Source organism: Danio rerio, chromosome 16, assembly GCF_052040795.2.
Source record: "Danio rerio strain M-AB ecotype USA chromosome 16, GRCz13ab, whole genome shotgun sequence".
Lineage (NCBI taxonomy): Eukaryota > Metazoa > Chordata > Actinopteri > Cypriniformes > Danionidae > Danio > Danio rerio.
The window spans coordinates 59,662,501-59,675,419 of NC_141036.1; the positions used below are offsets into that span (position 1 = coordinate 59,662,501).

General features: G+C 37.5%; 1 protein-coding gene and 1 long non-coding RNA gene across 9 annotated transcripts in view; one reads left to right on the plus strand and one right to left on the minus strand.

The window, feature by feature from the left end:
* cdk14 (cyclin dependent kinase 14) overlaps nt 1-12,919 on the minus strand; it is a 236,291-nt gene that overhangs the window by 64,609 nt on the left and 158,763 nt on the right. For all 8 annotated transcript variants that reach the window (NM_001430898.3, XM_087286182.1, NM_001442048.1 and 5 more), the window contains 1 exon segment: nt 2,796-2,859. In NM_001430898.3, the coding sequence (NP_001417827.1) occupies nt 2,796-2,859 (64 nt within the window).
* Nucleotides 7,516-12,919, plus strand: part of LOC147840467 (uncharacterized) — a 36,983-nt gene continuing 31,579 nt past the window's right edge. The window contains exon 1 of the long non-coding RNA XR_015512265.1: nt 7,516-7,855. This is a non-coding gene — a long non-coding RNA (uncharacterized LOC147840467). The remainder of the gene's footprint in view (nt 7,856-12,919) is intronic.

The window sequence follows — 12,919 nt, forward strand, 5'->3', positions numbered from 1 at the left end:
CTTTGTCTTCATGCTTGGTTTGCGCTTTGTCATGCACTGTTAACCCTGGGCCCTTATATAGACAGGTGTAGCCTTTTCAGATCATGTCCATCAGCTGAATTGAGCACAGGTGAACTCCAATAAAGCTGCTGAAACACCTCAAGAATGATCTGTGGAGACAGAATGGACCTGAGCTCGATTTAGAGCTCCACGCCAAACGCTGTGAATACTGATGTACATGTGATTTTTCAGCTTTTTTATTTTGAAAAAATGTGCACAAATTTTTCCACATTGTCTTTATGGGGGATTGTGTGTAGAATGTTGAGGAAATACATTAATTTAATCCATTTTGGAATAAGGCTTTAACATAAACAAATGTGGAAAAAGTGAAGCGCTATCAATACTTTTCGGATACACTGTAATATAAAGTACTTGAATTATTCTGGTGTGGTGATTCTACAGTTGCTACAGTAACACAAGAACTACTGTAATATAAACAAATGACACAATACTGTAGCTTTTGACAACTATGATATATATTACACAACAATACACAGCAGTTGTAGTATAGTATAGTATAGTATAGTATAGTATAGTATAGTATAGTATAGTATAGTATCGTATAGTATAGTATCGTATCGTATAGTTCAGGGGTTCCCAAACTTTTCAGGCCGCATCCCCCAAAATGTCAATGCCAGTGACTCGCGACCCCCTATATCCTCTGAGGTGGTTATAAATACAGAAACCTTGCATGCAATGGCGCACACACACCAATAGACCCAAGTCTATTCTTCTTTTAATTTTTTTAATGTATGAGAGCTGGAAATGGGCCACAAAGTTTAACCAGGTGTTATGAAATCTGCTACATCTGATGCTATTGCTGTGTCGTTAATACAATGGAATTACCCGAGGGGTTGCAATCCAATAGAAGTAGTAACTATAAGCTACTATAGTAACCATATATGGTATATACGACTATTTTTTCTCTTCAGAAGGTTATGGATAAAATATGGTAATTCTTATGGTTTAATAAAAATAAATAGATTTTTGGAAACCACCAGGCGACCCCCCTTCATTGTCCCGCGACCCCTCGGGGGGTCCCGACCCCCACTTTGAGAACCATTGGTATAGTATAGTATGGTATAGTATAGTATAGTATAGTATAGTATAGTTATTACAGTTTATCAATTGACTATAGCTAATACTGCAGTATGCTGGAGCAATAATTTACTATAGTATGGTTCAAAAACACTATAGTATTTACTACAGTACTTTCTCAAGACACGTGTCCTCTCATTCAGTAGGGATATTAAAGATCCGTCACAGATGAAATGCAGTAAACACTGCCATCTGCTGACACAACACTGAACTACACAGACAAATCACAGGAGAATGTAAACAATAACAATCAATCAAATTAAGACAAAACACTACATTGATATAATTTGTTATTATTATTTTTATAAGTATTATTATTTTTATTATTTTATTATCATTATTGTTTGCACTTGCCTATCAATTTATAAGTAATAGTTTATGTACAGTTGAAACCTTTATGTATTTTAATTTTTCTAACATTCCCTAGTGCTGTTAAAGAGCAGATAGATTCAACACATTTCTAATCATAATAGTTTTAATAACTCATCTCTAATAACTGATTTACTTTATCTTCGCCTTGATGACAGTAAATAATATTAGACTAGATATTCTTCAAGCACTTGTATTCAGTGACTTATTAAGTGACATTTAAATACTTAACTAGGTTAATTAGTGTAAAGTTAAGGTGATTAGGCAAGTCATTGAACAACAGCGGTCTGATCTAAAAATGTGTGTTACTAATTGGTTAAATATAAAGAATGCAACAATATGCATCTAAAGGTCAATATTATTAGCCCCTTTAAGCTATATTTGTTTTGGATAATCTACAGAACAAACCCTTGTTATACAATAACTTGCCTAATTACCCTAACCTGCCTAGTTACCCTAATTACCCTAGTGAAGCCTTTAAATGTCACTTTAAGCTGTATAGAAGTGTCTTGAAGAATATCTAGTCTAATATTATTTACTGTCATCATAGCAAAGATTTAGTCTTTGCTAAAATGAAATTGGGGGAAAAATAAATAGGGAGGTGAATAATTCAGGGGGTCTAATCATTTTGGCTTTAACTTTATACATATATGTTCATTCTTGGGGGTTGTTTGATTCACCCGTCCCCACCAATGTCAAGTACAAACCTACTGTATGCCCTCGACCCCTTCATTGTCCCACGACCCCCACTTTGAGAACCACTGCTGTAGTGTACAATGTCAGTCAGCAGAGGGCAGTGTGTCCACATTTCTAGAGCACTACACTAGCACACTGCATACAGCAAACCCAGATCTACACACTCACTCACACACTATAGCAAGATGTTGTGTTTAAAGGGTCAAGTTCACCCTAAAAATAAAATAAAAATCTTCATTTTCTCATTTGAACAGTTTGAGTTTTTTTTCTTCTGCTGAACACAAAGGAAGATATTGTGAAGAATGCTGGAAGAAAAGAAACAGCCATTATTATAGTGAATATTGTGTTTTGTGTTCAACAGTGAAAAGAAACTCATAAAGGTGTTCAGGGAAACATGTTAGAGTTCACGTGCCTCATTACCTGCAATCCAATAATATTACACAAACTATAACCCTACTCGCTCACATTATATTTGACTGTCCTCAAGGGCAAGTGTTCTAGTGTGTGTGTGAGTGTGTTTGAGTGTGTTCTAGTGTGTGTGAGAGTGTTCGAGTGTGTGTGATTGACGCTCAGATGCACAGGATGATGTTTACCTGGTTTGAAGTGCGGCAGTGAGTGAACACCTGGCCACGTCTCCTCTGACGGTGTCCCCAAAACCTGCACACACACACACACACACACAAGAGAAGAGCACAGTGAGTCCTTCAGGAGAAAACACACTCAAGATGAAGGACAGAGCGACACGCAGATGGAGACCTACTCTACTGTTAATAATAGTCTGTGTGTCATGTAAGAGTGTGTGTAAGAGTAAGAGTGTCAGTGTGTGTGTGTATGTTTTTGTGTAATGACATGGCTATGATGGCATTACAACATTATGAGGACATCCTTTGTGTCCTTATAATGTAAAAATCCTCCTTAATGGGGTCTCTTGATTTAATTATCCACAGGTTTGCTGTGAGGGTTGGGTTTAGGGGGAGGGCCATACTGTGTAAAATACATTACGCATATGAAGAGTCCTCATTAACCACCAATACTAACATGTGTGTGTGTATGTTTCTCATATATGTGTATTATGAGCACATTAGTAGTGATGCTTGACCTGTTAAACGGCACTAGTGAACAGAGTGTGTGTGCAGGAGCAGTGTGTCCAGCAGGGGGCGGTGTTGGATTACACTCAGGAACATATCTGTCTTTATTAGAGCTTATATATCAAGGTAAAATCATAGTAATGGAATAATCATATGCTGAACATCAGCAGGCCACAAGTTAATTATTCTGCTGTAAATGAATTATGTTTGTGCTGTTTTTGAATTATGACGGGCAATTTAATTAGTACAGAATTCAAAACAACTTAATAGTGCTTAAATACATTAAATGTCAAGAAACAAACAAAAGCAACTAACGGCAGCATCTATCATTTATGATCTGTGATGAGACGAGCCATGAAAATACACACTCAAACAGTGTGCATGTAATTCTACCCTGGTAAAATTAATGTGGAAAACAAGATCACATCTAAATAGTAGATTTGTTTTGTTATATATATATATATATATATATATATGTGTGTGTGTGTGTGTGTGTGTGTGTGTGTGTGTGTGTGTGTGTGTGTGTGTGTGTGTGTGTGTGTGTGTGTGTTTGTATACAGGGTGGGCCATTTATATGGATGCACCTTAATAAAATGGGAATGGTTGGTGATATTAATGTCCTGTTTGTGGCACATTAGTATATGTGAGGGGGCAAGCTTTTCAAGATGGGTGGTGACCATGGTCAGTAAATATCCAATCACTGTGCTCTAAAGTTAGGGGCGCTTAACCACCACTGCACTATTAACATGGCGAGCGGCGGTGAACTGAGGTTAGGGCAACAGTATGAGGAAGCGCCGGTGAAGTCAGACAACAGTACGAGAAAGCACCGGCGTCTTTCAAATCTGCGGTGAGGACCAGGGCTGGACTGTGGCATATAGGCAAATGCTAAGGGCGCTGTACATCCAGGGGGGCGCCAGAAATGAGTATGGTTTGATTTTGTTATCGATATTCCTGACACATTCAGTGTTAGACAGCAATAATTCAAAAAACTCTTACCCTAAAATGATCTAAAGTGTGTTTCCTACAAAAAGACAAAGCTGGTTATGTTTCACAGCTGTCTTTCTCTTTATTCCGCTCGATATTACGAGCACTGCTCCGTTTAAGCCCTCGTAATATGCGTTTAGCCAGGAAAGCTCATGCTGAGCGGAGCTCTCAGTAAGGGACCGTCAGAAAAGTGCTTCTTTTTTCTTTTTTTTGCTCTGTCCTGCATGTTTTATTTTAAACACAACTAATTTTCTCTTAAATGAACACAAACGGTTACTAAAGTAGTCGAATGCTTCATTACAGATCTGTGCATTTTTACATTAACACCTCTGTTATCAAACAAAACACAATGAGATTCATTTGCTGCTCCCCAGTTTGTACATGGGCTACCAGCAGCTGTGAGATTTTAGTGTTCATTTTTTATATACAATACACTAGGAACTACTGTAGTTTTCTTGGCTTTTAAGTAAAACAAAGTGAGTATTGCAATAAATCATTTTTATTTTTTTGTTCTTCCGAACCTTTTACTGTTCCAATTGCCTATAGAATAAAAAAAAACATGTGTCAAGCCATGAGAATCGAACCGAAAACCGTGTTAAAAAACCAAGGTATGTATTGAACCGTGGGCTAACTGTATTGTTGCATCCCTAATATATATAGTCAAGCCCAAAATTATTCATACCCCTGGCAGATTCTGACTTAAAGTCTCCTTAAAGATATTAACATGATGTACAAGATACATCATTGTGGGAAAAAATTCTCAGCTTTTATTTAATTTTGCCCAAAAAGTGGCATGTCCAAAATGATCTGTACACTTTGCAAACAGTCTATGGGAAAATCCCAAATCCACATACACATCATTTACAGCGGGGAAAATAAGTATTTGACACATCAGCATTTTTATCAGTAAGGGGATTTCTAAGTGGGCTACTGACACAAAATTCCTACCAGATGTAGCCATCAAGCCAAATATTGAATTCATACAAAGAAATCAGAACATTTAAGTATACAAGTTGAGTCATAATAAATAAAGTGAAATGACACAGGGAATAAGTATTGAACACACTTTACTTAATACTTTGTAGAAAAGCCTTTGTTGGTGATCACAGCTTCTAGACGCCTCTTGTATGGAGAGACCAGTCGTCTGCATTGCTCAGGAGTGATTCTGGCCCATTCTTCCACACAAACGGTCTTTAAATCTTGAAGGTTCCTTGGGCCTCTTTTATGAACTTTGATCTTCAGTTCTCTCCATAGATTTTCTATGGGATTTAGGTCAGGTGATTGACTGGGCCATTCAAGCAACTTGATTTTCTTTCTTTGAAACCACTTCATTGTTTCCTTGGCCTTGTGTTTGGGATCATTGTCTTGCTGAAATGTCCACCCTCTTTTCATTTTCAGCTTTCTGGTAGATGGCAGCAGATTTTTATCCAGAATCTCCCGGTACATTTCTCCATTCATCCTACCTTCAATAATATGAAGTCTGCCAGTACCCCTTGCTGAAAAGCAGCCCCAAACCATGATGCTTCCACCCCCAAACTTAACTGTTGGTATAGTGTTCTTGGGGTGGTGGGCAGTGCCATTTCTTCTCCAAACATGATGTGTAGAATGACTGCCAAAAAGTTCAATTTTGCTTTCATCTGACCATACTATAGTTTCCCAATAATCCACAGGCTTCTCCAAATGCTGTTTCACAAACTTTAACCGGGCCTCAACATGCTTTTTGTTCAGCAATGGAGTCTTGCGTGGTGAGCGTGCATGGATGCCATGGTGGTTCAGTGCATTGCTTATAGTTTTCTTTGAAACAATAGTACCCGCTGATGCGAGGTCTTCCTGAAGTTCTGCCCGAGTGGTTCTTGGCTCTTGGAGAACTCTCCTGATTATTCTTTGGACTCCTCGGACAGGGATCTTACATGGAGCACCTGATCATGGCCGGTTTATGGTGAACTTATGCTTTTTCCATTTCCGGATAATAGCCCCCACAGTGCTCACAGGAACATTCAGCATTCTGGAAATGCGCCTATAACCATTCCCATCAAAATGCTTTTCAACGATAAGACTACGCAGATCTTGAGAGAGTTCTTTGTTTTTACCCATCATGAAGTCTTTCCTGTGTGCCTCCTGAGTAATGAGAAGCCTTTATAGGCCATCAATTAGGACTAAAGCAGCTGATATCAATTAGTACTGATAGGTAGCAGGGTTTTTCTCTCAATACTGACAGATCTCCTGACTTTCTATGCCATTTTGCACCTTGTTATCTTCATGTGTTCAATACTTATTCCCTGTGTCATTTCACTTTATTTATTATGACTCAACTTGTATACTTAAATGTTCTGATTTCTTTGTATGAATTCAATATTTGGCTTGATGGCTACATCTGGTAGGAATTTTGTGTCAGTAGCCCACTTAGAAATCCCCTTACTGATAAAAATGCTGATGAGTCAAATACTTATTTTCCCCGCTGTATTTTAATGATGCACTTTAATGATGCACATTAAAGGGCACCTAGTTCACCCTTTTTTGAGATGTAATATTAATATATTTAATATATATACACCATATAATATGGTTCTTCTGAGTGTGCCAGTTTAGCTTCAGTTCAAAACACAGTTCAGATTTGTTTATTATAATGTGTTAGAGTGTGATGTTGGTGGCGTGTACACAGGTCGTTGTTTTATGAGTGTGTTGCTTCACATGAAAATTAGTTTCGACTTCCCGCCCAACTTAACAAGGGGGCGGAGCCAAGAGCTCCCATTTTGTGTATGGCAACAGACAGGCAGATGGAGAGAAGCAACATGAGTGAGAGGACCAGCATGCAGCCGTACATGTACGACTCGCATAAACCAAGCAGAGACTACTGTTGAGGAATCAATATTCCTAATGTGTCAGATTGTGTCAGAGTGGTCTTTGTATAGTTTTACAGCCGCTATTTAACGATGCATGCGTCATCTGTATAGGGATGTAACGATTAACCGGTTTCACTACTAACAGCGCTTTAATCATAAAGACTGCTCAACACCGAGTTTCTGCATGGAACAAATCTGCGGCAACTACATTTACATTTACATTTAGTCATTTAGCAGACGCTTTTATCCAAAGTGACTTACAAATGAGGACAAGGAAGCAATTTACACAAATATAAGAGCAACAATGAAGAAGTGCTGTAGGCAAGTTTCAGGTCTGTAAAGTCTAAGAAGCAAAACAATAGTAATTTTTTTTTTTTTTGTAGTACAGTTAGCGAAGCCAGAGAAGCAATTGCAGATTGGTAAGGAAGTGGAGACTAAATAGTTGAGATTTTAGTGGTTTCTTGAAGACAGCGAGTGACTCTGCCGTTCTGGGCAGATTGAATGCGAGAGTTCGGGAAAGTGATTTCTTCCCTCTTTGGGATGGAACCACGAGGCGACGTTCATTCACAGAACGCAAGTTTCTGGAGGGCACATACATCTGCAGAAGTGAGAGCAGATAAGAAGAAGCAAAGCCAGAAGTCGCTTTATAAGCAAACATCAGAGCTTTGAATTTGATGCGAGCAGCAACTGGCAGCCAGTGCAAACGGATGAGCAGCGGAGTGACATGTGCTCTTTTAGGTTCATTAAAGACTATTCATAAAGTTATGAGCTTGTACACCTAGACTAATAACCACGCACACTGGATAACTTTGACTAAGGCTATCACTAAGGCATGTTCGTTATTTCCAATGGAGGGACACGCACGCTAGGCAACACGCTCACACTTTACAATTGCACCTAGTTGAGATGACGGAGCTTCTGTGAATGCAGGAAATGCAAACGGCTGAAGTTTAAGGAAGACACAATGAAAACTACACAGGTTTGCAAACCCACCTAAAGTTACAAACAATGGTGCTCATGAGAGCGATCATGTGGTGAATGTTGATCCGCCAGCCGAGATCAATCGAGTGTTTTCGGAGAGAGTGCTGAAAGACTCGGTGGATCAGCTGTTTTTAATGGCCCGAATCTCGATACGTTGCATTCACTGCGTGTTCAGCGCAAATAGCGGCTAAATGTAAAATGCTAATTCGCAGGAAGACGATGAAGGCTCTTGTGTTGAGCCCAATGAGCCTTACATACAAAAATACAGCAAGGGTGTTCCTTTGGTGACATCGCTTTGACTCACACACTGATAATATCGGACGTGAAACAACAAACTGAGGATGTAGTAATGCGTGCCTGTCAATCAATATTGGTGGGCGGGGGCACCGCACTCCTACGTCAAGTTGCGGTCGCTCTGAAAACCACTCCAATTGGTCCACCGTTTTTATGTTGTTACATTGGAAAAAAAAAGGACTGTGTGTGTTTATATCACCTCAATATGATGGTCTATATACTATATCTAGATGTATGTCCGTCCAAACAGCTTGAAAAGTAGATTTTTCACCATAGGTGCCCTTTAATTAAAATAACATTAATTTTTTAAAGATATAAGAAGAGTTTTTGTGCGTCCTGCTTTATCTGTCCTCCTCCAGAAACTAGAAGTTCACAGTAAAGTCAGTGTAAATGCAGTGTGTCCCTCTGCGCAGAGCACTTTCACACTGATGTACTTCTGTGATGAGAAATCTTTCGGAGAAACTGAGTGGAGCTCTGAAATCCCACAGGAGCGAGCGAGCCCAGGAAAAACAGAAATCTCTCTCTCCTCAGTCTGTCTATCACACACAGCCTCCACACCGGAGCAGAAGCAATCTGAGGTGAAATTTGTCATCTATATTGAACACACATTGGGGGAAAGATGGAGCTCTGGACATCAAACATCCAGCGCATGAGTGTCTGAGAGCGGGTCACCTTCACCAGACCACAGTCCAGATTCACAATGAAGCAATCACAACCCACTCTATTTACCTTCTGTTCCAGGTCATGCCAATCTGACACTCGTGCAAAATATGAAACTGTCTTAAAGGTCAAGTCAACATTATTTCTGTAAGAGTGCCTGTTGGATTATTAGAGAATAATGCACACTTGAAGTGGTGATGCAGTCATGATGATAAGCACAGTGGCTTTTACACATCGGGTGGTAAAAATCATAGTCATTTAATATGCACAGAATTACATAAACAACTTAATGGTGCCTAAAAAATGTCAGAAAACAAACTAACAGCAGATCTGTGACGATCTGTGATGTGATCAGCCAAATACACACTCTAAAAGTGTGCATTAAGCAAATTTGTCCTTACAAATCTGGTGTGGCTTATTTTCTAATAATTCAAGGGCTAGAAGTGCATTATTACACTTACATATACGCTAATTATTTTACAATAATTCAACAGCCAGAAGTGCATAATTCCACTTATACTAGATATACAATCTTTATTTTATAATATTTCAATAGCCAGGGCTGCATTATTCTACTTACTTATATCATCCATTATCTTCTAATAATTCAACAGCCAGGCGTGCATTATTCCACTTATACTGATTATATCGTCTATTATCTTCTAATAATCAACAGCCAGGCGTGCATTATTCCACTTATACTGATTATATCGTCTATTATCTTCTAATAATCAACAGCCAGGCGTGCATTATTCCACTTATACTGATTATATCGTCTATTATCTTCTAATAATCAACAGCCAGGCGTGCATTATTCCACTTATACTGATTATATCGTCTATTATCTTCTAATAATCAACAGCCAGGCGTGCATTATTCCACTTATACTACTTATATTGTCCATTATCTTCTAATAATCAACAGCCAGGCGTGCATTATTCCACTTATACTACTTATATCGTCTTTTATCATCTAATAATCAACAGCCAGGCGTGCATTATTCCACTTATACTACTTATATTGTCTATTATCTTCTAATAATCAACAGCCAGGCGTGCATTATTCCACTTATACTACTTATATTGTCTATTATCTTCTAATAATCAACAGCCAGGCGTGCATTATTCCACTTATACTACTTATATTGTCTATTATCTTCTAATAATCAACAGCTAGGCGTGCATTATTCCACTTATACTACTTATATATTGTCCATTATCTTCTAATAATCAACAGCCAGGCGTGCATTATTCCACTTATACTACTTATATTGTCCATTATCTTCTAATAATCAACAGCCAGGCGTGCATTATTCCACTTATACTACTTATATTGTCCATTATCTTCTAATAATCAACAGCCAGGCGTGCATTATTCCACTTATACTACTTATATTGTCCATTATCTTCTAATAATCAACAGCTAGGCGTGCATTATTCCACTTATACTACTTATATTGTCTATTATCTTCTAATAATCAACAGCCAGGCGTGCATTATTCCACTTATACTACTTATATATTGTCCATTATCTTCTAATAATCAACAGTCAGGCGTGCATTATTCCACTTATACTACTTATATTGTCTATTATCTTCTAATAATCAACAGCCAGACGTGCATTATTCCACTTATACTACTTATATTGTCCATTATCTTCTAATAATCAACAGCCAGGCGTGCATTATTCTATTTATACTTATAGATATGATGATTATTTTCTAATAATTCAATGGGATTATTCAGGGTGCATTATTCTGCTGCTCCACTGTTCAGATGTTGTAATTCAATGTTGTATTTCTGACGGTTGGAGCTGTGAAATAACTATAATCATTTAGCGGAGTGATATGGAGCTGTAATGCGCTCAAAACCTGCTGGAACTACAACAACAATAACCAAACACCTTAGAATGATCATCAGACAATCAGAGTCAAGCATTCATAAACAGCACTGTAGAATAATATGGTTTAAAGAACTAAATTGACAAGAATTGACTGAATAATTTTCAATTCAGATAAATAACAGTGTTTCCTTGGGTTATTTTTTTATTAATTGAAATGACCATTTTTTAAGCCAACTGTTTGGTTGCAACACACTGGCACTTTTTGGGACTGTAAATTCATAATCAATCAATAATAAAACAAAGCCAGTTCAGCTTTAAGCATCTCTACAGAGAAAATTATTCAAATAAATTAAGCTCAAGTTAGATTTTCTCAAATTCAAGAGAAAGTCAGAGAAATACTGGTGAATAGGCATGTTTAAAAAAACAAAATCATCATTTAAAAGCATGGGATTTAAATGAGAGGTCTGCTGAAATTTGACAAAATTTTGTGCCAATAAGCAGAACATTAAGATAACCATGCTAAAAAACAAAACCAATAGAAACCATCATATCATTTGTATTGGATTTAATAGTTATAATGGAAATTACAATGTTAGTTTTAATGAAAACTGCAGTAAACATTTGTGTCTCTACTGCTAATTCTTTGTCTTGTATTTGTGATACAATGTTAAAAACATTAAATGAATGAATAAGTGTCCCAAAACACACTAGACATCGTTAAAATCTACTGATTTTAATGGTTAAAATGTTTGTATGTTTTGTTTTTTTGTCTTATGGTATTTGTAGAGGGACCCATTAGAACATGTGTGATGGTTGGTTTGTGTTTCTCCAGCTTGTAAATGTGTGTGTTAGTGTGCAGCAGTGAGCTCTACTCATCATGCTGACCAGGCTTTGACAGGTGATGTGATGGAGGTCACAGCACTACATGTTCTCTGAGGTCGAGTCATTTATCATGATCACTGACGGCAGATAAACAGCCAGACCAGACTCACTAGAAATATGGACCTCAGTGTACATTTTTGCAAAACGTAAAAAAAATATGTTGCTCCAGGTACATTTAGTTGCACATTCACATGACAAATCTATTGGAGGGCGTTGTCAACATTGTTGGAAATGTTAAATATGCTTCTTAGGGTATGCTTTGTGGTATGTTTCAAAAGGAAAACACTACAGAGTGTTGTCTACATTTTTGCGAATTTGAAATATGCTTCTTAGATCACGTTATGTTGTACATTTCAAATAAATCCACTAGAGGGCGCTGTCTACATTTTAGCAAATTTGAGGTGCGTTTCTTAAGGTACGCTTTGTTGTACATTTTAGATGAGAAATCCACTAGAGGGCGCTGTCTACATTTTAGCGAATTTAAAATATGTTTCTTAGTATATGCTTTGTTGTATGCTTAAAAACGAAAAACACTAAAGGGTGTCGTCTACATTTTTTGCGAATTTGAAATACGCTTCTCAGGGTGTGTTATGTTGTATTTTTTAAATGCAAATCCACTAGACGGTGCTGTCAACATTTTAGCAAATTTAAAATGTGTTTCCTATCGAGTTTTTTGCTGTACGTTTCAGATGACAAATCCACTAGAGGGCGCTGTCTACATTTTAGCGAATTTAAAATCCATTTGCTTTGTTGTATGTTTCAAAAGGAAAACACTAGAGAATGCTGTCTACATTTTTACGAATTTGAAATATCCTCCTTAGAGCACGTTATGTTGCACGTTTCTAATAACAAAAATCCACTAGAGGGTGCAGTCTACATTTTAGCGATTTTAAAATATGTTTCTTAGCATATGCTCTGTTGTATGTTGCAAAAGGAAAACACTGGAGAGTGCTGTCTACATTTTTTGCAAATTTGAAACATTTTTTTTAGATCACGTTATGTTGTACATTTCAAATAAATCCACTAGATGGCGCTGTCTACATTAATGCATTTCTTAAGGAACGCTTTGTTGTACGTTTCAGATGACAAATCCACTAGAGGGCACTGTTTACATTTTAGAAAACTTTTTTTAGACACGATTCT